Source organism: Myripristis murdjan, chromosome 18 (genome assembly GCF_902150065.1).
Source record: "Myripristis murdjan chromosome 18, fMyrMur1.1, whole genome shotgun sequence".
Taxonomy (NCBI): Eukaryota; Metazoa; Chordata; class Actinopteri; order Holocentriformes; family Holocentridae; genus Myripristis; species Myripristis murdjan.
Genome location: NC_043997.1, coordinates 23416908 through 23441778, shown reverse-complemented (window position 1 = coordinate 23441778; position 24871 = coordinate 23416908). Strand labels below are relative to the sequence as shown.

The window sequence follows — 24871 nt, the reverse complement described above, 5'->3', positions numbered from 1 at the left end:
CAGCATTTTCAAAATAGGTGAACTATCCCTTTAATTAGGCCTTCATTAATAAAGTATAATTATAAGCCTGTCTTGTATGCCATAACTGTAGTCTGTCTTCATGCTGTGCATTAGTGGTGCCATCAGCTCGAGTGTTTGGACACAAGAGGTCAGCCTTCACCTTCAGCAGCTTCCATGCGCTGCGAGCAATCCAGTGATTACAGACAGAGCACTTTTGTAAAAACTTGGCATTTTAATAAATATATAAATACTGTAAAAATACAACTGTTACTTTGCAATAATAAAGCAATAACAAAAAAAAAATAGACATTACAATCAACAATGTAACATATATATAAAAAATACATATTCATTTCTAACAGTCAAGCAGCAAATAAGGTGTCTGCAGCAAGTTTAGAGGTGTATTTCCCATCAAAAATTAACTATATTTACATCCTGTGGACTGCATCAGTGTCAACTATGTCAGACAATGCTTAATCACTTAATTTTCCTTCATTTCTTTCTTTCTTTTTTTTTTTTTTTTTGTTCAGTTTGTCAATCACACCTATCATAAGACATACATTACTATATTGCAAATATATTCCATCCAGGTATTTCTTTTCAATCAGTCACTTGCGTCATCCATATTTCTCAAGTCATGTCAAATCTGTCAATTAGTCCTGTCATTAAAACAGTCTTAGTACATTCTCAACAAGTCTTTCAGTCAGTTCATCTGGGAAGCTGTTCATGGTGATGGTCATTTTGTTGACCTTGTAGTCGTCATCTGTTGTGGCACATTGAAGTCTCAGTAGCAGTAGTTAAACAGTGGAATGATAGCAGGTCTTCACTTTGCTAGTGATGCTGAGGTGAGTTGACCTGACCCATGAACAGAACAGCACCTGCAGACAGAGAGGCAAACATTACATACACGCAAATGCTGTCATAAAAAAAAAAAAATAATAATTTTCAGTGATTATCTGGCACTTTTATGTTTGTTTGTTTTTTTAATTTTAATTTTTTTTTTTTTTTTTACAATTTTTCAGGGTAATTTGATTTTAAAATATAGTATTATGATGATCATAAATATAGTTTTCTTGTAATTGTAAATTTCCTTGTAATTTTTTAAATTATAGTTTTCTCTAATGTTCTGGTCATTTTGTCCTAATTTGCTAATTGCCTTTTTTCCCTCCATGTTTTCGGAAGAAGTGAGTTTGCTCAGATTTCAAAGAGTTATAATGAAAACACGAACATGTGAGCGTCTTACCTGTGGCTTTGTGCTGGATGAGGAAGAGGAAGGGCCGGTCCAGAGTGATCTCCTCCACTGCCATACGAGAAAACATCACAGCAGCTGCAGGGGAAAGAAACAGAACCAGGATCAGAATCAGAATCAGAGATACTTTATTGATCCATGAGGCGAAATTAACAACAATCAAAAAATGAAAAAAAAAAAAATGCTGTGTGTGTGTGTGTGTGTGTGTGTGTGCATTCACCTGTTGCCGCTGCGCCCTTGGTTCCTTCCTCATTCACCTCAATCTTGACTCTCTGCAGAACCTTGGACACACACAGCCTTTCATCGGCTAGAGGGCAGAAACAGAGAGAGTTAGAAACTGTGGCGACCTGAAGGCACACACCTCTGTTAGCGTCTGCTCAGTCCTCCCTTAGCTGCATTCTTAGGAATTATTTTGAATCACTAAATGTGAAGATGGCGGCGTAACTCACTGGTGATGCGTGTGAAGTCGGCAGTAGCCAGGTTGAACATGGTTCCCAGACCCATGTCAGTGAGGGCCGCCTTCAAATTCAGCTCAGAATCCAGGACGAACCTAAAAAAAACAGCAACAATGAAAAATCTCATTTTCATTCTGATTCATTTCATAATAATCTATAATAGCAGATAATCCTCTAACCTTCAACACTGTGATTTCATTGATTACTAACAACAGATTGACTGATATGGGTTGTATAGTTCATTGCTTTTGGACTGTAGCTACTGATAGACACAATTCATTGATAGCGACATACAGTGTGTTTAAATATGATAATTCTAGTAATACCAGAATTTAATTTTTGACAGGGTCTCTCTCAGTGTTTTCTGTTGTTGGTCTCTCACCTGGGCATAGCCAGCTGTTTCTTGACGTTCCTCATGTTCATCCTCCATTGCTGGATCTTCTGGCTGCTCAGCTCCTTACTGAGCGTGCTCACTGGCACCTCGGGCTCAAAGGGCGACACCAGCAGCATGCTCAGCGAGTCACCCTCATACGGGACCTCGATGACATCGTAGTCCAAGCCGTCAGCAGATACAAACTCACCTGTTTGAGGGAAAGTTGGATGGGTTAAGATTCACATCGGAAGCTAAAATACATGTTCAGTTCAGCTGAAAGTGGCAGTCAGACATCAGCTGATTGGTTGTAATTACAGCCATTACACCATCATACAGCAATTACACCAGCTTGCAAAAACAAGGGAAATGCAAAAATGGAAGTTTTGCATTTTTAGGATTATAAACATCTTTTTAATAAGGCTTTGTTGTGTTTAAAGTTGAATTTCTTATTAAGATCTCTGACCTGCGGGGCTGTTACATTGTTTCTGAAATATCTATTTTTCAAACTTGCCCGCAACCCAACATTAAACTAGAATAAGTCATTGCACCGAGCTAATCCACTCTGCCTACCATAGTTGAAGCGATTGGTGAGCCTCATCATGGGCACGGGCACAGTGCTGCCGTTGGCGCAGTGGAACATCCTCTCTTGTGTTAGTTTGGGGTCAAAGGGAACCTTCCACAGGCCCTGAAAGTGGAGGGCGTTCAGGAGGATCAGCTTGGTCTCGTCAGTCAAAGATCCAGACGCCAAGAACTGAGGGATGGCACCTAAAGAGACAGGGGAAAGACAGAGGTCAGTGAGGGATGATGAAGATGCTAGTATGTTTGTACCATCTAATATAATCCAAATCCACCACAGGAACTGTCTATAGGAATCTTGCATTGCTTGATAGTATATAGTAGGTAGAAGGCTGGGGTGAGTACCTGCTGTGTGGTCTGACACCCAGGCGTTGATGACGCTGAGGGCCTGGTCTGGCTTGGTGAAGTCCACCTGGTGGGGGTGGCTCTGGAAGGCCTTGGCCAGGGCGCGGCGGTATCCCTTCTCCAGGCTCATCTTCCTCTCCGCCATCACCCCGGTGGCCACCTCCACGCCCTCCTCGCTGGCAACGTCACGCTGCAGGAGGCGCTGCTGTCGAGACATCCCTCGCTCTAGATTGCAAGTGAGAAAAAAATATATATTTAAAACATCACTACAAGGGCCAGTGAAGTTTTTTTTTTTTACAGGGCAAATCATATTTTTTCAACTGAAATAATACTAAAACTGTTACAAAAATATCAAATATCAAAAATTGTGAAACTGCATCCTGACCCCCTGGTCCTGCCCTGTACTTTTAAAAGTTTCAAAGACTTAAAATCAAAATAGATATAATAGAATTTTCCTCAATAAATTCTGCAGTTGCTAGCACAACCTCTGGATTACTTAATATTGTAATCCAGAAATTTCTTGTACTTTCATTCATATATTTGACTATTAAACACTGGTGATGAGATTGTTGTGTGTTTTCAAATGAGATGTGATGTGATTTTTCTTCACTGTATCCTGTGACTATTTGCATCAGTCCAGCTTCCCCAGAGATCTTTAAAGTTTCAGAGCAAATCTAAACAAATGCATTGAACAGTTTGTACCTTGCAGAGAAAAGCCCATGGCGGCAGTCAAGGCCTTGCGGGTGTTTCCCCCAGCGCCGAGCTGAGCCATGGCCATGACGGAGGCCACGCCGTAGGGAGAGAAGGCCACGTTCTGCTCCGCAGGACCTTGGACCAGCTGGGCGAAAACCTTCAGCCCAAAGTCTGTCTGTTTATCTTGCAGGCTGGCCAGACCGGCTCCGCTCAGGGACAGCAGGACAACAAGGTACAAGCAAAGCATCCTGGGAAGGAAAAAAAAGAGGGCACATTTCAGTTTAGTTTTATTTTGACAGAATTCGGTTTTAGCGCACAGCATGCTCAGTTAGATCTAGCACCCCAGAAGTAATATTTGTTTTTCTATTTTCTATTTTGTGTGTGTGTATAATATGACCTGTTGAACTGCATGCACTGTATTTGCTAACTCACTTTGTCGATAAAACTTATTCTGATTTTTCTCTGCACAAGCACGCAACATGGTTCAATCTAAATATAGCATCTGATGACAAGGACAAAGAAAAGGCTAACATGTGTCTGTTTTATTTTAAGCAGATTTAGTGCTGTCAGAGTCGATATAATGTACCATGTAAGGCAAAATGTTGCTGAGGAAGTTATTACAAGACAGAAAAACTGCTCATTCAAACTGAAATAAATCTATAAAACATATTAAAACACACACACACACACATTCCACATCTGCTTCTTGTTGAGTGGGAACATTGAGTTAATCTGATTGCTCAACATCATGAGGTTATGTGAAAGCAGGGAGAAACCGACCCAAATAGTTTTCAGTTGCCCTCGGTAAATCAAGGACAGTAATGAAAGTTGTTCTTCAGGAAATCAATAAATACTTTGCTCAAGGGCACAAGGTAACTGACTCCAGATCAGCAGCACCACTGTGGGAAGCCTGATAAATACAGACAAATGCTGGCGTGAGACCTTGGCATTGGGACGCTTGGACTTCAGATTAAGAGAAGACATAACAAGCCACACAGGCAGAAATGTAAGGTATGGTTATACGCTTAGTTCGATTTTGGTGAGTGTGTGTGTGTGTGTGTGTCACACATGCGTGGCTGAAACAGTGTGTGTGAGTCAGTAATGCTGTGTTTGGTTTTCCACTGAGCACATCAGTGGTGTGTGCATGCGGCTTTACGTAGCAGCAGCATCATATAGTCGGTGTAGTGACAGGTGGAGCCCCGTGGCCCCAGGATCTGTTTGCAGAGCCTGATTCACTTCAATCTGAGCACAAACCCACTTTCACCAGTGACCCACTGACTGCACACAGAGCGGCCACCAGTTTGATCCTCCTGTCACTCATTTGTCCTTAAAACCAATGTGTTAATAAGCCAGGGGGAAGCTAAAATGATTTTGGTCCTTAGAGTCAAAACTTTCACCTTTTGAATCCCAGAAGCCTTGTTTTTTTTTTTTTTTTTTTTTTTTTTTTTTTTCTGTAAAAAAAAAAAAAAATGAATGAACTGGCTCAGGGTTCAAAGGGTTAAGAAACCCAGTAAGAAGAGCAAATATAAGTGGAGAGGGCCGACACGCCGCTAATTAAAGGAGCTACATTTCATTGCAGCAACCGACTCCCTGTGTGATTTTGAAGCTTTAAACAAAGCCATGTTCATAAAGCGAAAGCTGACATATTTCACATATTTCAAAAATTCTCACATACGATGGCGCTTGCGGGAAGCGTCACATGAATTAAGAAATCACTCATGGTTACAGAGTCCATCAGTGCTGGTTGAAAAGATATGTTTCTGTTTCAAATTTCCAAAATAACCCTTGCCAAACTGCTACATTTACACGCCGTCCCTTCACTGTGATCCAGTGATTTCACACACTTACCCACACATTTCCATTTGATATTTTATTGTGTGGAACTGCCAGCTGAGGATTTGACCCTGTATTCTATTTTCCTTTGTTGAATTCTATAACTGTTTGCTGTAACAAATTAAAATCTCATTAAAAATAGAAAATGTTGTGTGGGGCTCTAAACAGCCCATTGGACTGACAGTGATTCTCAGTGGCATTGCATGACTGTTTTATAAATCCTTGTCAGAAATCCTTGTATAAATCCTTTTGCCACATAGCACTGTGACTGTTAATAACGAGTAATAACAAATCACAGCTTCATGCTGTTATGGCAATGACAGCACTGAAGCCAGTCAGAACAAGACATTATGCAACTAATTGACACAGCGCCTACACAGTGTGACACAGTCGATCAATACTGTGTGTTTGTCCAGACTGCCAGCTGAAGTTAGGCTTAGTAAAAGGTTTAAGAGACAACATTTGCAAACTAATTCTGAGCCACAGCAGCTCAGCAGGTAACGCTGCACTTGAACTTTGAGTGAATTTCAAAGCTGTAAACGCCGGAGTGTTTGCTCGAGGTGTGATCAGAGGTCTTACCTTGTGATTGAAGTGTTGCACGAGCTGGACGGTGAAATAGACAATATAGTGGTGCTGTCTGTGTAGCTGTAGCTGCAGTAGTCTCTTTGAGTTCCCTCTTCACTGCCTCTGGCTGAGTCTGAATGTGTGAATGAGTTTGCCTCTTTATATAGGCCAGAGCGGCATGGGCTGTAGCCCCGCCCACCCATCCACCCGCCCACACATGCACACACGGAAGTTATTACTGAGTATGAGGTCATCTTGGCACTGTCTGGACAGGCTCCTGTATTCTTGATGCAAACACACACACACACACACACACATATGCTCTCTCTCTCTCTCTCTCTCTCTCCCTCTCTCTCTCTCTCTCTCTCTCTCTCTCAAAGATGAACTATTTGCCAGTGATCATATGGAAAGTCACTTAAACCTGTATGCATGCTCTCTTTGCTATCTTGCCACAATGTCTCATTCATATTACACACACACACACACACACACACACACACACACACACACACACACACACACACACACACATGCGCAGCATTCCGGTATGTGCAGTTTAGTCCAGGTCCAGTCATGCTGTTTATTCAGGGAAGGCCTCACTTTCCTCCCTGAGGCCGGGTGAAAGGGGGACTCCTGGGTCAGTGGCGGCCTGAAGGTGATAAACGCTCTGTTTCATTGTAGCTCATCAGCTGGCCGACAGCCAGACGCCGGACGGCTGTCAGGTTGCTGCTGTTAAAATGCTTGACTTGAATCTAGGTTTCAGGGCTGCACTCAGGCCTCAGGCTGACATACAAAAAAATGACCTGTAATTCAACCAAAAAGAAAATATATCTTTCAATAATTTGAAATATATTTTTCTGGACATTTGCCATATTTTTTTTTTCAATAATTTCTGAATAATCCCCACCACCCCTCTCTTCTATCTTTTTTTTAAACAAACAAACAATAAAAATAATAATAATATTTTTATAATTTTCCATTCAAGTCAATTTCTTGTGTCTTTTTATAAATTTCTTGCAAGTTTTTCCAAGTAATTTCATGCTAAATTGCTCATGCCTCCCCGCCCATGCTTTTGGAGGAAATAACCCTATTTTGCTCAGGTTTCAAATCGCAGTGTCTAATGAACAGTGGTCAATGGAACATTTTTTTTTTTATGTGCACTAGTGAAAATGAGCACACACTGATTAAGAAGATCCACATTCCTATGAGCTTAGATGAATGAAATCTGGAACTATTTAGGAAACAAAAAACTAAAACTCTGAATTTAAAACCATGAAGCTCACATCTGCTTACAGTTCTGTACTTATGATAAATTTTGAGCAGTACAGCAGTGACAGTAATAGCCCAGTTACTGATCAATATTTGGAATCAAATGTAGTGATCATTTTATAGCATTATCCCTCCTGACTCCCGTGTATTCTTCTCTGCTAAGCACTGCCCCCAATGGCCAAAAGACTGTACTGCACTCTTTATTTCTCTGATCTTTGATAATACTTTCATGACAAATTGATGTTGGAAATGTAAATGTCATGACTCCACCAGCTTACCCAAACAAGGCTATTTCCAGTAAACACAGCTAAACAATGCATAACAAAAGACTTTCATTTCTAACATATTGTAGAAACCTAATAGTGAGTCTTTGTTTTAGCAGGTTGTTGAAAACTGTTTATCCTATAAGCATTATTATTAACATTAGTGCTATCACTATTAGTATCATTAGTATTAGTGCTAGTATTTACATTGGTATTATTAGACTGTTAGCATTTCTATTATTATTTGTACAGGTATTAGCATTAGTGTTATTAGTATTTCATCCAGCCACACAAACACTCCCCTCCTCTTACTTTCTGATTGTGTGTAAATGTGTGAGTAAGGGGTGAAGTGATGGGGGGTGAGGGGAGGGGCAGCGGGGTGACACATCAAAATGCCAAATTTGGCTCTTGCTGTCAGCATTCCACATCCCACCACTCACCAAGCATCTGGTAGACAGGACAGGGAATAGGAATTAACTCACTTTTTCCAAATATCTGTGGTATGAAGCCGTTGTCACAATTACAAAAGTCCTTACCAAAAAATAAGCCATCAAGGGCTTCCTGTGTCTGGTTTCATTTGGTGTTTGGAGTCTGTGAATGGTGTTTTTTTATTTTTTATTTTTTAAACAGCTTTCTCTAATCTAATCTGTCTGTGATGGGTTTTCTACAGCCAAGAAAAAGAAAATAATGCAGAAAAAGAGAAAACAGCGATGACTAAGAAAGTGCTCTGAGGTTCTGAAGGTGCTTCGAAATAGGGAATAAAAAAAAGGGAAACACACTCTCAGTAGCTTTCCCTCTCCAGGCTCTTTGAACTGCCTGACCCTAAACTGTGAGGCAACACAGCAAAGAGAGAAAACAATTTGTCTCTGTCAAATCAGCCCAAAGGCTGCATTCTTACCTTGTTTTCCCCAGAGTCTACTGTAACTGTGGTTTACTGGCATCACAGAGCCGGAGGGAGTCCAAGTTTCATCTTGTAGTTTTTATAATGGCGCAAAGGGACTGAGCAGCAGAACAAGCAACAAAGAGAGAAAGTTTATGGAAACTTTTAAAAATAAACTCAGATCAAATTGGTTACTTGTGTCTAATTTATCACACAAGAACATAATGTCTTGTCAGTCCTCAGGCATGAGAGTTTGGGTACACAGAAAATTAAAGGTGCCAACCGGAAATGGAAGTGGTTCTTCAGTGGGATGCCATAAGAACCTCTAAGACTATGGCTCTTTAAAAGAATAATTTCTTAAAATGGTTTAAAGATGCATGAAAGAGCCATAACACCCAGCCCTCTGAGGAACCAGCAATTGTTACTTCAAAGAAAATAGAAGAAAAAAAACTACATGAAAGTAGTGGTTATTTTTCATTTCATAAAGGAAAAATAAATGTGTGAACTGGAACTGAAAATAACTCCTCAGAGGAGAAAAGTCTGGTTCCAGTAGAACCTGACTCAAAACTTTTTTTTTTTTTTTTTTTGGAATGGTTTAAAGATGCCACAAAGATCCATAAAAAACACTTCTTTAAAGAACCATCAATGGTTACTCGAAAGAAGTACAAAAAAGTATATAGAAATAGAATAATTTCTTTGAATGGTTCTTCAAAGGTTCTGCAAGGGTGTTTGAAAGTCCCATCAATAAAAGTTCCTGAGGTTCTTCAAAGAACCTCCACCAACCAAGAGCCATTTTGCAAAATAGTTCTTGGTAGAGTCAGATGGTTCAATGAAGAACCTTTTTTTTTTTTTTTTTTTTTTTTCAAATCCACTAAATAAAACAGATCGTTGATGGTTCTTCATGGAACCACATATTCATTTTAGAGCCATTATTTTTCTGTCTTTGCCATGTTTGAGTGTTTGATACCCCTGCTTTCTGGAACTGGGTGAGCCCGGGGCAAAACGCTATAAAGCAGGATGACTACATGTAAAAATTGGTTTTCTTTGATGTCATCGTCTACGAGCGGCTTCTTCTCGTGCTTTGTGTCAAGACGATGTGCGTCTGTCAGGGACATTTATGGGCCATTTACCGTCCTGTGTGTTTTGTTTTACATTGTTTTGGTGTTTCTTGTTCATCTGGGGAGCTGTTGCCGTTTATTTGACTTGTTAAATCACATCATGAAGCTGCTTTTCCATCGAGCCACAAATAACAATAAACAAACAAATGACAAGATGCTATGAGCTCATGAGTTATTTGAGGGAGACACTTCTTTTGTCATATCCTTGTTTGCTTAGACAACGCTGCTTTAAATGTATCACCAGCCTTATTTAACTTGGCCTGGCCCCGCTGCCCCCAGGACCTGCTACATTCCATATAAGGCTGGGAATGGAAATTTGGTTCGTACCACCCACTCAGTTCTCTGTGAGGGGGTGATGAACATGGGAATCAACTGTTGCCACGGCAACAAACCTGGATGTGCTTACTGACATTAACACAGCTGTAATGCAACATGCAAACACTTAACAAAGTCGCTCTCACACTCATTCTCTCTCTCTCTCTCTCTCTCTCTCTCTCTCTCTCTTTCTCTCTCTCTCTCGCTTTCTCTCTCTCTCTCTCTCACACACACACACACACCTTACGTTTGTTTTGGTTTTGCTGAGTCACAGTAGGGAGAGAATGTTGGGTTGCTGTTTGGTAAAAGGCAGGATACAGCCTGGGAAGCAGTTTTGATATTTGTCATGGAATCATAAACAGCTGCCACAAAACACACGTTCACACACGTGTGTGTGTGTGTGTGTGTGTGTGTGTGTGTGTGTGTGTGTTTATGCATGTTGCAGAGCCCATAGTGATTGCTGATCAGTGAAACACACGTTCTCCTTTAACTGGAATGTGATTTAACGCACTAGAACAGAGGTCAGGACCTTTACTATCAAAAGAGCCATTTCCCCCCTCTTCTACCACATAAATTGGTTCAGAGCTGCAAAACATATTTGATAACACAGCTTTTAAAGTTTTATATATAGTTATACTGTATATACAAAAACAATAGTTTGCTGCATTTATGAAATTATAGAAAACTGCTGACATTTTGTTGCTATTTTTATCTAACAAAGGAAAACACCAAATTCTTATAAAGAGGTGAAAAAACTACACCAGCATGTGTAGAAATACGCACAGAACTACACAGGCCTGTTTGAGTCCTCCACATATTTGTGAAAATGAATAAAATAAAAGTAGCACACTTTGAAATAAATAAAACATATAGCTGTAAACACTCGACATAAAAAGCAGGCCAGTTTGTATTTACTCATGACGCCACATATCAAGCACACAGCTATGGAAGCATCGTTGCAGTGAAAGCAAATGAAACTCTATTTTCATCCCAGACTTTTTCTTTTTCTTTTTCTTTTTCTTTTTTTTTTTTTTTTGGATTTATTCATGGTGAGCCGGCTCTGTCATTCTCAGCCACCTCTGGAGGCGTCTTCCCCAGATCAGTGCAGACGCTCCTGTCCACCATGCCAGCCACTTGGTTATGAATGTATCTGCCAGCATCCTGTACCCTGCTGTGACGTGCTGCCCTGCTCATCAAGTTTCCACCAAATTTCCAAGTTTCTGTCCCTCATCAGATCATTTAAGAAAGTAAAACTGAATTTCCACAGAAAGGAGTCAATTCTCGCAAACATAGTTGACTTCTTTCTATGGAAGTGGATCTTGGAAGACTCTGATTCCCTGCGCCACAAAGCTAGGCATGTGTGTGTGTGTGTGTGTGTGTGTGAAGAGTGTGTGTGTGTGTGTTGCCTTTAACTCATCTCACACTTATTCAGGTTCAGGTTAATTTATTGTCATTTGCATGCTTACACATGAAACGAAATTTGTACTCCAGTAGTGCGCAAGATAATCAACAGCTGGGGTGAAAACTCAGTCCGTGGTGGAAATGGAGCTGCTGAGAAACGATTTGCAAACTGTGATTCCAAAGCGCGATGCGAGAACACACAGTACAGCCTGTCCTGTGTGTACTCGGTTTTTCCATTGTCATTCTGCCTGGCATTCTATTGAGGCATCTGCTTCCAATTTATCACCCCCCTCAAACTTGGAGTAAGTCACCTCAGCATGAAGCAACATGGGGTGTAATGACATTGTGTTTGTGTGTTTTCTGGGACACAGCCCATCTAGAATCCTAACATGAGAGAGGTGGATGACAGCAGATCTGATGTTACAGTGGAGTTATCACAACTCTTTTTTACAACTGGTTACAAGCATTTCTCAATACCAAGTGCACAACAAACTGTGACTGATTTGCCATTGATTTGTCAAAAAATCTATCCACGGCTCTCCCCTTTGCAGACATGCCCACCTCATGCTAATCCCATGCAGTTTGGGTCACAAACCCTGCAGTCCAAATATGTTCTTTTAAAATGGTGTATTTGTACAGACTGAGGCCTAAACAGTCTTGGAGTTGCAGAAATTGGCTTTGATTGGAAAGCTGAGACTCTTGTGGATTCAATGAGCCACATCTGATTCATGTGTGATGATGTTTGTCCCAATAGGAGCCATTTCATTGTAGTGAGACTATTTTCAGAAACTGGACGTCGCTGTATAAAATGACCTATAGTGACCTCTAGGAGAATCACATCCTCATCAAACTTTACATCCACAAACTAGAGAGCGAGGCCGTTCAGAGGTCTGGTTTCCAGGTAGACTGACAGCAAGGCAAGTTTCTGAGACATTTCCACAACAAAGTGTTCTCCATCTAGTCGCCCAAAAATGCAATTCTTACAGAAATCTCCAAATGCCAAAAGCTTTTTGACACCATCTATGGAGTTCCTCAAGGTCTTGGTGTCCTAATGTGATATTTTTATGGATTCTCGAGTGGAAAAAAAATGTTAAAATCTGCACCAAATCTGTGTAACAAATTATATCAACTCAAAAATTGCTGCAAAACTTATGATACATAAATAGGCATTGGAATGGCTATCATATGCACCTATCATAATGTTCTAAATCCATATACACTATAAACTTGAATAAATAAAATAAATTTTAAAAATCAAATAAAATTTGAATAAGAACCTAAAAAACCAACAATATTTAGAACCGACAATTCAGAAATGACTTTCAGATGATGACCTTTTATTATTATTCAATAAATTCTAATAAAGTTCAAAATCTAATAAACAAAATTCAAGTGGGCAGGAAGCTAAGCACAAATAATATATTCAGAGTCCTAACAGTTATAGAAACAAATTGATTGAAGTTATATGTAGCCAAATGAAGACCAGCACGGTGAATTATTTATCTTTTAGGTCAATTATTTATTTATTTTGTTTTGAGTATTTGTTACAGCAGCTGTAAACTGCAGCAATTTTACTGTTTTGCTTTACATTTGATGCATCTTGTTATGACTGCCAAACCATTTGTTTTACCATTAAGACTTCATACCACTGTTAAAAAAAAAAAAAAAAAAAAAAAAAAAGGGAAATTCTGGTCTCACTGCAACATGTTCTATGACTCAGTCCCAGAACATGCCATTCTATTTTGTAATGGAAAGTTTCCAAAAACTAAATAAAAAATGAAAATCTATGCCTTTTTTATTTACCACCAAAGAAATAATACTTAAAAAAAAACTTCAGCGACATAAAATGTTACATCTAATGCATGTAATGTGCTGGTACTTGTGAGTTTTAGGTTACTGTGCTCTGCTATGCAAAGTGAAGAAAAGAGTGTTTTATTTTTATTAGAATTATTTGATTTTGAGAGGTATGCATGCAGCGTTTTAGTGCATTTGGTGCAAAACTGAAATCACTATTGGGAAATGCTTTTAACCAATTTAAAAAACAAAAAAGAAAAAAAAAAATGTGTCCGAACCCGACCCGAGCCTGAGATTTTGCTCGTCCTCCACCCTCCATGCATCAATATACAGGATGGTGCCTAGAACAGACAGTAGGTCCATCATTTTGATTTATTTTACAGTAGAGTTTCACTAAAGTAACACCGACATGACTGAACCCAAACATGATTTCAAAATAGTGTTTTTCAAAGCATTTTCAATTGCTTCAAGAGAAACAAAAAAGCACAAGCAAAAAACAAAAGTAAGACAAGATTACACAGATGTAGCAGTCTGTACTAAATCCAACCTTGGTTTGCTTTCCTGTCTATCAGCAACTGATTTGTGCAACATATTTTTCCTAATTACCGTTTTTGTGCAGACGACACGAAATCTATACTGAACAAATGATTAATCCGAGTGACTCAAAACCACAAGCCAAATGACTAACAAACGGCAGTGGCCTTCCTGAGTTTGAGATGATGTTGTGAAATTTGAGGGGGAATCTGCCTGGCCTCTGGCTAAGGTCATCCTTCAAGAGTTTAGTCACCAATCTAGTGAAAGAAAAGAAAAAAAAGAATCCCTCTAAACTTAAGATACCCAGAATTTTCTTTGATTAAATCCTCTTAGGCCAAAGTAGCATTTCTAAAAAAAAACAAGGGATTTTTGTTGATAAGGTTACACAAAACATTTGGAAACAGACTGCTATGAGTTTCAGAGGGTTAACGCTGAATCCTTCACCACGTTGATCACCTGCAGTAAACAGGTAATAAAAAATAAAAGCATGAGTGACGCATACGTGTTGAATTGTGATTCAACAGTAAACAGGTGACTGAGTCTGACTGTCCTCTCAGTCTAGACTCAAGGCTCAAAATGATTTTACTATCAGCTAATGAGTTGTTTCATTTCTCCTCCTTTTTTTTTTTTTTTTTTTTTTTTGGATCTTTTAATTAGGGCCCGAGCGCTGGAACAGCACGAAGCCTATTGTTATTGTTTCCTTTGTTTCTTCGTTTTAGGGAGCACTTTATAATAACCATGAAAAATAAATGGTAAACTAAATAGTTATTTTACAATTAACAATGAAATGCTAATTCATAATGTTTACTTAAGACACAGTGGACTATTTATAAACAGTTTATTGTTGCACACATGAACCATTTTCTACATGATATTAAGTATTTGTTAATGATCTAATGATCTGAAAACCTTTAAGAAATCATTTGTTAAACATATGCGAGCATTGTTATTATTTACCAACTATTATTAATATCTGAAGCACATTTACAAGAGCCATCCAAATAATGTTTATAGATGGTCTACAACCATAATTACCCATTAACAATTTCTTAAAGGTTCATACAAATCATTTGGTAATCACTAACAAAGACTTAATATAGTATATAAAATGTTACACTGTGTGCGACAATAAACTGTTAATAATTAGTTCATGTAATGTAGTAAGTAAACAATATTAATTAACTGTCATTATTTGTTAACTATAAAACAACTACTTTACAATCAATTTACCATTCAACTACGATGGTTATTATAAAGCAGGGCTATTCAATTACAAATTCAGTTTGGCCAGATTTTTAACCGAGACCTTCAGCTGGGCCAGACATTTTCCAGACATTTAAAACGGCAGTTTTCATCGTCAGTTTTTCGTTTAAGGGTTGAAAAAGACATACTTTTGAGCCGCTAGCATCAGTAACTTTCAAAACAACGCGCTGCAGTGTGAGTTGGTTGTGTTGCTAGGCAACGTGGAGTGTTGCATTCACTTTCTGAACTACTGCAGGGATTTCGAGTTCATTCTCGCGAATGTTTTTCTCTGCTTTTTTGGTTGAACCACGAGCTGGGCCACTCGGGAATTGCTTCTGGGCCGCATGTGGCCCGCGGGCCGCCAAATGAATAGGCCTGTTATAAAGTGTCAGTTGTTGTAGTAATATAAATATTAGCCTCGAGTGTCATATGTTTGGACATGTAAAAAGCAGCTATAGGCTATGTGTATGTGTTCCTGGTTGGAGATAACAAACTCCATTTCCTTGTTTCGTTGAGTGGCCTTTTGTGTCTGTTCTGTCTTATTTTTCAGACTGTTAGCTGGGGGGAAGTCTGTGTCAATGGCAGGAGGCTAACAGTTAGCATTTGGAGCATCCAGCCAGTATCCAGCACTCAGTAACAATGAGAGGAAGATAGCACCACTACTGTCCTACAGAACAGCTGGGGGGAAGTGAAATAATATCATATTTTTCAAAATAGGTGAACTATCCCTTTAAGCTACTTTCACTCTAAGAACATTTTAAATGAGTTGCCGTTTGCTTTTACTCAGCAGCAGCACTTCTGCTTGAGTAAGATAAGTTTGCACTTCCTCCACCTCTGCACACACCAACAGAGCCGCATGCTGCTGTTTGTTACCGTGGCCATGGCGATTGATGGAGACGCACGGAAAAGAGGAGTGGGTTAGAGGTCGGTGTGGTGACTGTTGCAGGGGAGGAGTGACTGGGGAGCAGGTGCAGGGCAAGGACAGCAGGACACCCGGTGTGGGAGGAGAGGGGATTCCCTGTTCCACCAGCTGACCCTTTGGCCCGACTGAAACACAACGTCACTGAGCGCTCAAGGCTGGTGTTTCCTTCTACAGCTTTTGTGTGTATGCGTGCGTGTCTGTGGAAACACACGGATTTCCAGGTATTACTCTAGAGTAAGCACACTTATGATGTGAGGAAGGGAAAAAAGCAGACGCTAAAAGCTTTTACGAAACATAAAAATATGGGAAATAGGCCATGACTAAATGAGCCCAGCCTTTCAAAACCAGTTTGAGCTGGAGGGTTTTGCCCTCTATCAGCAACAAGTCACTGCAGCCATGACCTGCTGCTAACTTGGATTTCTTACAGAAGGCATGCAGCATACCCTGACCACATGATTAATCCAAATGACTAAGAAACATCAGGCCAAAGGACTATCAGACAAGTCCTGGCAGTTTTAGTTTTCTGTTTTCTGCAAACACAGGATGAAATCAGAGGAGAGTCCGCCTGATCTTTTGGTAAAAGTCTAGCAGCCATGATTTTTTTTTTTTTTTTATCGCTGCTTTTACAGAATGCAGCTGCCAAGAGGAATGCGGGTTGTTTTGGTTTCCATCTGCTAAAACCGGAGAAGAAAAAAGCTCAAACACAGATCAACAGATCATCAGATTACAGACCCAAGAGTAGCTGGAACAATAATCAGATCCTCAACTCTAAATAATCATTTCCTAAATCATATCTGCCTGCTCTGAGTCTTTTTTTTTTTTTTTCATGATTAGGTGATGGAAATTGTATTAATTCAATTGCACTGTCCTTTACTAACTGAATAAGTGCAATACCCTCTTACCCAGTGCATATTTAAAGAAATAGTTCACCATTTTGAAAAAAGTGATATTATTTCACTTCCTCCTATTCCTCTTAATTCTGAAATGACTGACGTTCACTCTATCTCTAGCAGAATGAAGTGTGAAGCAAATCTACTGTTCAAATCAAACTGTTGATGGCTAAAGGCCTTTTCCATGAACGTGTGGTGACTGTGCCTGTGTGAGAGGATTTTCTGTTCAGCCTCCAGTGGATTCATGTTTTGTTTCTTTAGTCATTTATTTGCAGAAGGAATGCCTTTTTTGTGGTCGTGGAGATTACAAGCATGCGAGCGAGAGGGTGGCAGAGCATGAGGGATCAGAGGCACACCACAAGTCTGTGGTTACGGGGATTTCTACTCAACTGTTTATGGACTCAGACTGCAGTTCAAACAGAATAAACGTAATTTACTAACATGTTTGAGAGGGTAGTTGTTCTAATCTGAAGTGTAGTAATGACAATTACACAGTTTTCAATCAGGGTGACCCATTTTCCTGAGATTGCGTAAGATTCTGTGGAAATGCAATCAGAGGCACTCCTTACTTTGTTAGCAACAACGAAGCCGTATCACTTAAACTGTTTAAACTGTGCTGATCTACTGAACATCATGATGATTCTGCTCAGGCTGTGATTCAGCCATGTGGTTACGAGGCTGCAGGCCAACCGCAGACTCCTTTTCATGTGATTTTGCTTTTTACATATTATGACAGTTTTATAAATAGCACCATTTATCAGTTAACAGTACCATGCAACAACACATTATGATTGATTTATTCAACACATTTTGGCCTGCACCAGCACAAACCGTTTCATCTTAATTCAAATTTCAACCAGATTGAACACAAACGATTTCTCGAGGCTGCGTTCCTCCCCCTCGTCCTCCTCTGACAGCCGTTCATAATTTAATTCCTCTGTTGTTTTTGGAAATGTGTCCATCTTTGTGCTGTTGCAAATTAAGCTATAATGTAAATATTACACAACACTTGTGGAGTGACACAGAATAATCAAAAGCGCTGTTGTACTGAATGTCAGCACTCACAAGACGCCTCCTGTCCAATCAAATCGCTCGGCCGGATCTAGCTGATGTATAATCTGTGATGAATCAGTGCATCCAGCGGGACAAGGCCTTCATTTTCAACCAGTAAATCAAATCGAAAGGGCAAAATATCTCTCATTACACTTTTTTAAACGTGCAACTCACACAGGAGAATCTTCAGTTCTGTTATTCAGATGGAGATTTCCATTCTGCACTGAGATGACGGTGCTTATGCCAATGCATAAACAGGTGGAGGCTTTTTTCTTTTTCTCGCTGTTTAATAAAAGCATCAATTCTTTGAACGTTTTACATGCAAATGAAAACATTCAAACATTGTATGAAACAGCAAAATAGCAGCTATTAGCAACTTCAATACAAGTTGGCTCTGGCCGTCAGTAACCCTGTGCGGCCGGAGCCCTTATTGCATAACTCATGTTCTGCTGCAACGTGCTGGTTTCTTCTGATTCATGCCACATCCATGACAGTACATACTGACCACAAAACGAGCCCTCGCCATCAGCCATTTCTGCCATGTCTCATCTGATAAGACCAGTTGCCCAACGGGATTTAAAAACAGGAAGTGAATCAAGAGCCAGGGACAGTCATGGGGAAAACAACACTTCCTGGCCCCCCCACGGACACAGACAAGTGTCAAACCGGGGTTTCTGTTTTAATAGCGATGCGGTGAAGTGGAAAAAATGACAAGAAATTAACTGGAATTCTCCTGAGCTGCTCTGGACGGTAAAGGCCAAGGAGTTCCTGTCGGGAATTTCATCTGACCTGTTTTTTGTAATCAAAACAACATTAATGAGTTGTTGCTTCCCTAAAGCGCCGCTTCATTACCCGCCAATTTTGTTTTTTAAATATACAGAAAGGATTTCAGATTCTTCCATCATTTTCAAACTGATATCTTGTGTATCTACTTTTCTGACCCAATATTAATTCCATTTAGTAGCAGCTTGAGCTACTTTGAATTAAACCCATGAGCTTATGGACTTTTTTTTTTGTAAGTTTTTAAAGTGAACAAAATTTATTTCATTATTTATTATTTATATTTTGCATTATTATTGTTATTGTTATACTACTACCACTAATAACAACAACAACAACAACAACAACAATAATAATATAATTGCCTTAATAATAACAATTATTATTTATTATTATTATTATTATTATTATTATTATTATTATTATTATTATTATTATTATTATTAATAATAATAATAATGATAACGGTAGTAATAGTAATAATAATAATAATTATTTATTATTATTATTATTATTGTTGTTATTATTATTATTATTATTATTATTATTATTGTTGTTGTTGTTGTTGTTGTTGTTGTTGCTGCTGCTGCTGCTGTTATTATTATCATCATTATTATCATTATCATTATTATTGCTTTAAATATTGTTATTATTATTTATTATCATGTTTACCATTATTATTTCGATTTTTCTTGTAATATTTTTTCATAAATTTTGTGGTCATTTTATGGCAATTTAATTTTAAACATGCAATTTTAATATGATATAAACATCGTACAAAAATTAAGGAAATTTGTGTTTGGTAGATTATTTCTTTGTTGTAACAATGCTTCTTGGCAATAAATCTTATACCGTTGGAAAACCTGTTTATTTCCCTTTTAAATGGTGCCACATTTGTAAGGAACAGCCGCAGAGCTGAGGATGTGGATTGCTCCCATGAAAAATTTGCCAAATCTTCTCTGCCAATGCCTAACAGCTTATTCTGCTGTTGACTTTTGTTTGGTGTTTGGTGGATTGGATGATTGAAGTTTGAAGAAACAAGACATATTGGCAATTTAACAGTTTATTCATTCAACAAACAAGAGCCTCAACAGCCTGCTCACACACTGCTGTGGGATGGCATCCCATTCTTCAACCAGCATTTGTCTCAAGTCAGCCAACGTGGTTGTGTTGGTCACTGTGGCACAAACAGCAGCCCAAGCTGATCCCACAAGTGTTCAATGGAGTTGAGGTCAAGACTGCTGGCAGGCCGTTCCATCCTCTCCACTCCAAAATTCTGGAGGTAGTCTCTGATAAACCCCGCTCTGTGGGGGCAAGTGCTGTCATCTTGGAGGATAGCGTTTGGTCCCAGACTGTGGAGATATGGGATTGCCACTGGTTGCAGAATCTCATCCTGATATCTCTCTGCACTGAGATTGCTTCCAATGATGACAAGCCTCATTTTTCCAGTGAGGGAGATGCTGCCCCACAATCAGGCACCTGATTGGCAGCACCTGGGGGTACCAGAAGCTCAAAACAAGAGTCAATTGTGTGATGTATATAGTTGGTCTTTGAGTTTTTACTATGTTTTGTAGGATTTTTTTTGGTGCTTTTCTTGTAATCTAAAAAATGTATTTCTATACTTTTTGGGTAATTTTCTGGTCATTTTCTTGTAATTGAATTTTTCCCTCCCTGGACCTGTGGGAAGCCATGTGGTGGCTGTGCTCAGGTGTCAGCAGGGTGACGGGACATGCTGGCTCCTGCCTGCTGGGGTTTTGTGGCGTCCTGCAGGGCGAGGGAGCTGGGCGCTGCCCACCACAAGCACCGTCTTGTCCTGCTGGCTCCTGAGCCACTGCCCTGGAAAACTTTACACTTCTCCGTCTGCTTATTATCTAAACCATCAACCTGAGAAATCATAGTCCTGCAGTTTTATATTAAATGTGCACCATCGAACACAGAGCCCATCTCGTCTTATCTCTTCTGACCACACAGTCCTCCTGGACAGCGCGGCTGTGAGGAATGAGCAACAAGGGAATCACAATGGAACATTTTATTCAGCTCTTGTTAATGATGAGCCAAGAATGAGAGGAAAGGCTGTTTTTGCTGCTTTGAGTGACAAAGGCATCAGCTCACACTTGAAGAATTTAGCGAGACGACACACTCACACTTGATAAGCGACAGAGAGGATTTCCAAACAGCATGACCAAGAATGACTGTCATTCAGTTTGCTGACTAAAGCCGAACGCCGCACCACCTTCCAGGCGAAATCTACAGTCATGCTTCTCATAAATCATGAAAGTGCAGCGGTTAAACCATTGTTTTGCTTTATTGTAATGTAACATTCAAGATTTCATTACTTGGAAACTCCAGTCTTTGTTATGGTTTAGAGTTCTTCTCTTCCCACAACAACAACACACAATAACATGATTATTCCTCTAAAACCTACACAGGCTGCTGGTGAAATATAAATTTCCTTTCTGATAAATATAAATAAGATAAGATAAGATAAGATATTCCTTTATTAGTCCCACAGTGGGGAAATTTCCAGCATTACAGCAGCAAAGTGGATAGCAAAAATACGAAGCATAATTTACAGTAAAAAAAAAAAAAAAAAAAAAAAAAAAAAAAACAGGCAATAAATAGCAGCAAGCAATATAAACAATATAAACAAGGAATATAGAAAATAGAAATATGAACAATTTAAACAACGGAAGAAAAATAGAAATAAAAAATAAATAAATAAAAGATGGAATTTTATTGAGCTTTCCGAGGGTGTAATGATAATTGAGGCATATGTGCGGCCTAAAAGAACAAAAAACCAATTTAACACCCGAAACAAACAGAGAATTTCTCTGTTCCTCACCGTGACTGGAATAAAGTGTTTCTCTTCTGGATGAAACACTAATTAGTTCCTCTGTTCTCCACGCCAGCTATGATCTCATTACATAACAGCCTGAGCTGAGCTTGTGCTGAAGGACTTTGGGGTGTAACGCGCAGCAGGATGAGTGAGCTCTGCTGGCTAACCGCAGCTCTCCGTTCACTGGGAGTCAATGGGAGAGTTGAATGGAAAGTGCATTGAAAAGCTTGGTCATGTTTACCTGAGCGTGGTGAGTAAGCGGGCGAGGTTGTGGCTAACCAGACCAAATGTGCAGACAGAGAGGCCGGGTGGCTTGCACGAAAGCACATGCATCGAATAAACACATACACACATCAAACAATTGGGTGCGCACACCCGTTAAGCAAACACACACAGACACACAAAGACACACAGTTACATAATGTGTCCAGCTCCGGCGGGCCTTGCCTCTCTGTTTGGCTGCGGCGGTCGTGTCGCTCGGTGAAAATGAGACAAAACAAACAGTGCAACAGCTCATCAGTCCAGACGAGCTCTGCTGGGACTCCACAGATAACAGAGCAGGATCCTGCATCGTCTCATACCTCAGCAGGACAGCCTCATCTGACCAAAACAAATAAACAACAGCCAAGTAAAACAGCAGAAGAGGAAAGCTCTTTAGTAGTCCAGTCATTTTGAGAAAAAACCTAGGACAAATTGCAAGAGAAGCAAACTCAACTGATTTTGGATCCTCAGTTTGTCCTGAGTGAGGGGAAAAAAAGTCCCAAGGAATCCCATTGGTGGAAAGTTTTGAAAATCTCCTCTATATGACCATATAATACCAAAAAACACTGTTTTTAACACACAGGGGAAAGGGCTTCAACATTTTACTTTCAGATATCACTATAAAAATTCACAAGTTGATTACACACACAAAGACAAGAAAAAAAGTCAATTACAAGTTCTATGAATTATTCTGTTTACACATGCATATCACACATTATCTGATTTGATATGCGCTAATAAGGAATATAAGGAATAAATGCCAGAACAGACATTTAAACAGTGAATTAAAAGGTTACTATATATATATAGTAACCTTGAATTAAAAGGTTACTATTTAACAGTGAATTAAAATGTTACTATATATATAGTAACCTTGAATTAAAAGGTTACTATATAACAGTGAATTAAAAGGTTACTATATATATAGTAACCTTTTAATCACTGTTTAAATATCTGTTCTGGCATTTATTCCTTATATTTCTTATTAGCGCATATCAAATCATATAATGTGTGATATGCATGCTTTAAATCTTTAATGCTTTTGAAAGAAATTCAGTGAATTTGCTTAAATCTCAAAGGATTAACATGTTGACTATGAAGCATATTTATTATGAATAATTATTATTCATCATGATTAGATTAAGATCTGTCTTTCTTCACTTTACACTGGACTGCAAAGCAGAACTGCCTCAAAAATAGCCCCTTGCCACTTACTTTGTTGTTTTTCTCATCATACACATTCCTCTACCCAGCCTTCAGTGATCTGTGCCTCTACTTTGTCTTCTCTCTGTTTCAGAGCTCTTAGTGCCTTCAGTTTGTATTTCTGATTTACACCTCGCCCTCTCCCCTACCTGGAGGACACTGACTCATTGTCTCATCTGACATTGCACCGCTCAGTGGGACCACTGAGTCACTGAGTGTGTGTGTGTGTGTGTGTGTGTGTGTGTGTGTGTGTGTGAGTGTGCACAAGCGTGTCTCTCAACACCTTGATAACAGGTTCAAGATTCCTGTCTGAATGTCTGGGCAGGAACAGAAGTCTGTGTCTGAACAGGAAGACAAAACAAGATGACTGTCTCTGAATTCTGCTGCCCTTCAACCCACTGGGCTGAAACCATCCGGCCAGACTGAAAGGAAAAATCAAGACACTGACAATGTTGATCATGGAGGGACAATTTGCATTATACACAATATGGACAAAAGCATTAGGCCCCACCTCTTAATCACTGAATTCAGGTGTTTCATCCAGTTCCATTGCCACATGTTGTATGAAATCCAGCAGCTGGCCATGCAGTCTGCCTTTACAAACATTTGTGAAAGAATGACTCGTTCTAAAGAGCTCACTGAATTCCAGCGTGCTGCTGTAATAGTAATGTGATAGGATGCCACCACTGCAACAAGTCAGCTTGTGACGTTTCTTCCCTCCTAGATATTCCGCCATCAACTGGGAGTGGGATTATTGCAAAGTGGAAGCATTTAGGAACCACAGCAGCTCAGCCACCAGGTGGCAGCAGCAAAGTTACATAGTGCATAAAAGTGGCCAACGCTCTGCTGACTCAGCAACTGCAGAGCTGCAAACCTCCTCTGGCATCAACATCAGCACAGAAACTGAGCGCTGAGAGCTTCATGACTAAGCAGCCGCACGCAAGCCTTACATCACCAAGCACAACGCCAAGCATCGGATGGAGCGGTGTAAAGCACGCAGCCACTGGCCTCTGGAAACGTGTTCTGTGGAGCGACCAATCACACTTCTCTATGTGGCGGTCTGATGGACGAGTCTGGGTTGGTGAATGCCAGGAGAACGTTCCCTGACCGACTGCATTGTGCCGACTGTGCCGTTTGCTGGCACAGTCGGCACACTATGGGCTGGTTTTTCTGGGCTCGGCCTCGGCCCCTCAGTTCCTGTGAAGGGAAATCTTGATGCTTCAGCTCACCAAGACATTTTGGACAATTCTCTGCTTCCTGCTTTGTGGGACCAGTTTGGGGAAGGCCCTTCCCTGTCCCAGCAGGACTGAGCTCCAGTGTACAAAGCAGCTCCATAAAGGCATGGCTGGCTGAGTTTGGTGTGGAAGAACTTGACTGGCCTGCACAGAGCTCTGACCTCAACCCCATCCAACACCTTTGGGATGAACTAGAACAGAGATTGTGAGCCGGGCCCTCTGGTCCAACATCAGTGTCTGACCTCACAAAAACTCTTCTGGATGAACAGACACGCTCCAAAATCTGGTAGAAAGCCTTCCCAGAAGAGTGGAAGCTGTTCTAGCTGCAAAGGGGGACCAACTCCATATTAATGCCTCTGGATTTAGAATGGGAGGTCATGAAAAGCTCCTGTAGGTGAAATGTGGAGGTGGCCCAATACTTTTATCCTCATAGTGCATCTCATTACGACTACAATAACATCTAATAAAAAATGGTCTGAAACCAGAAATGCAACCTGTCAAATTTGTAAAAAAAAAAAAACAAACAAATCAATATTGGAGTGCAAGGGCTTCTCTGATTTGCTGAAATCTGCTGATTTGCAGCAAAGTTAAAGAAACCCACATTTAGAAGTCCAGCATCAGAAAGCATCTCTCTCTCTCATGAGGCTCCATGGTAAATACTCTGTTGTTGCTGCAGCTGCTGTCTGTGTTTCTCTTGTGTTTGACAGTGAAAAACAGAACAACAGAAGAACTTAATGGCACCAGTAAACTGCCAGTCCCTGTGTTTAAAACAAGTTAATGTATTTTA

At 39.9% G+C, this 24871-nt stretch overlaps 1 protein-coding gene across 1 annotated transcript; it reads right to left on the bottom strand.

Annotated features, from left to right (window-relative positions):
• Positions 1-443: 443 nt before the first annotated feature.
• serpine1 (serpin peptidase inhibitor, clade E (nexin, plasminogen activator inhibitor type 1), member 1) lies at positions 444-6206 on the bottom strand. The gene is made up of 9 exons (XM_030075587.1): positions 6104-6206; positions 3701-3939; positions 2999-3223; positions 2648-2842; positions 2087-2285; positions 1699-1799; positions 1470-1556; positions 1244-1327; positions 444-878 (listed from the first exon to the last, which is right to left on the bottom strand). Exons 2-9 carry the CDS (start codon positions 3936-3938, stop codon positions 832-834), a joined length of 1176 nt encoding a protein of 391 aa, XP_029931447.1. The 5' UTR covers position 3939; positions 6104-6206; the 3' UTR covers positions 444-831.
• Between the last annotated feature and the right edge of the window lie 18665 nt (positions 6207-24871).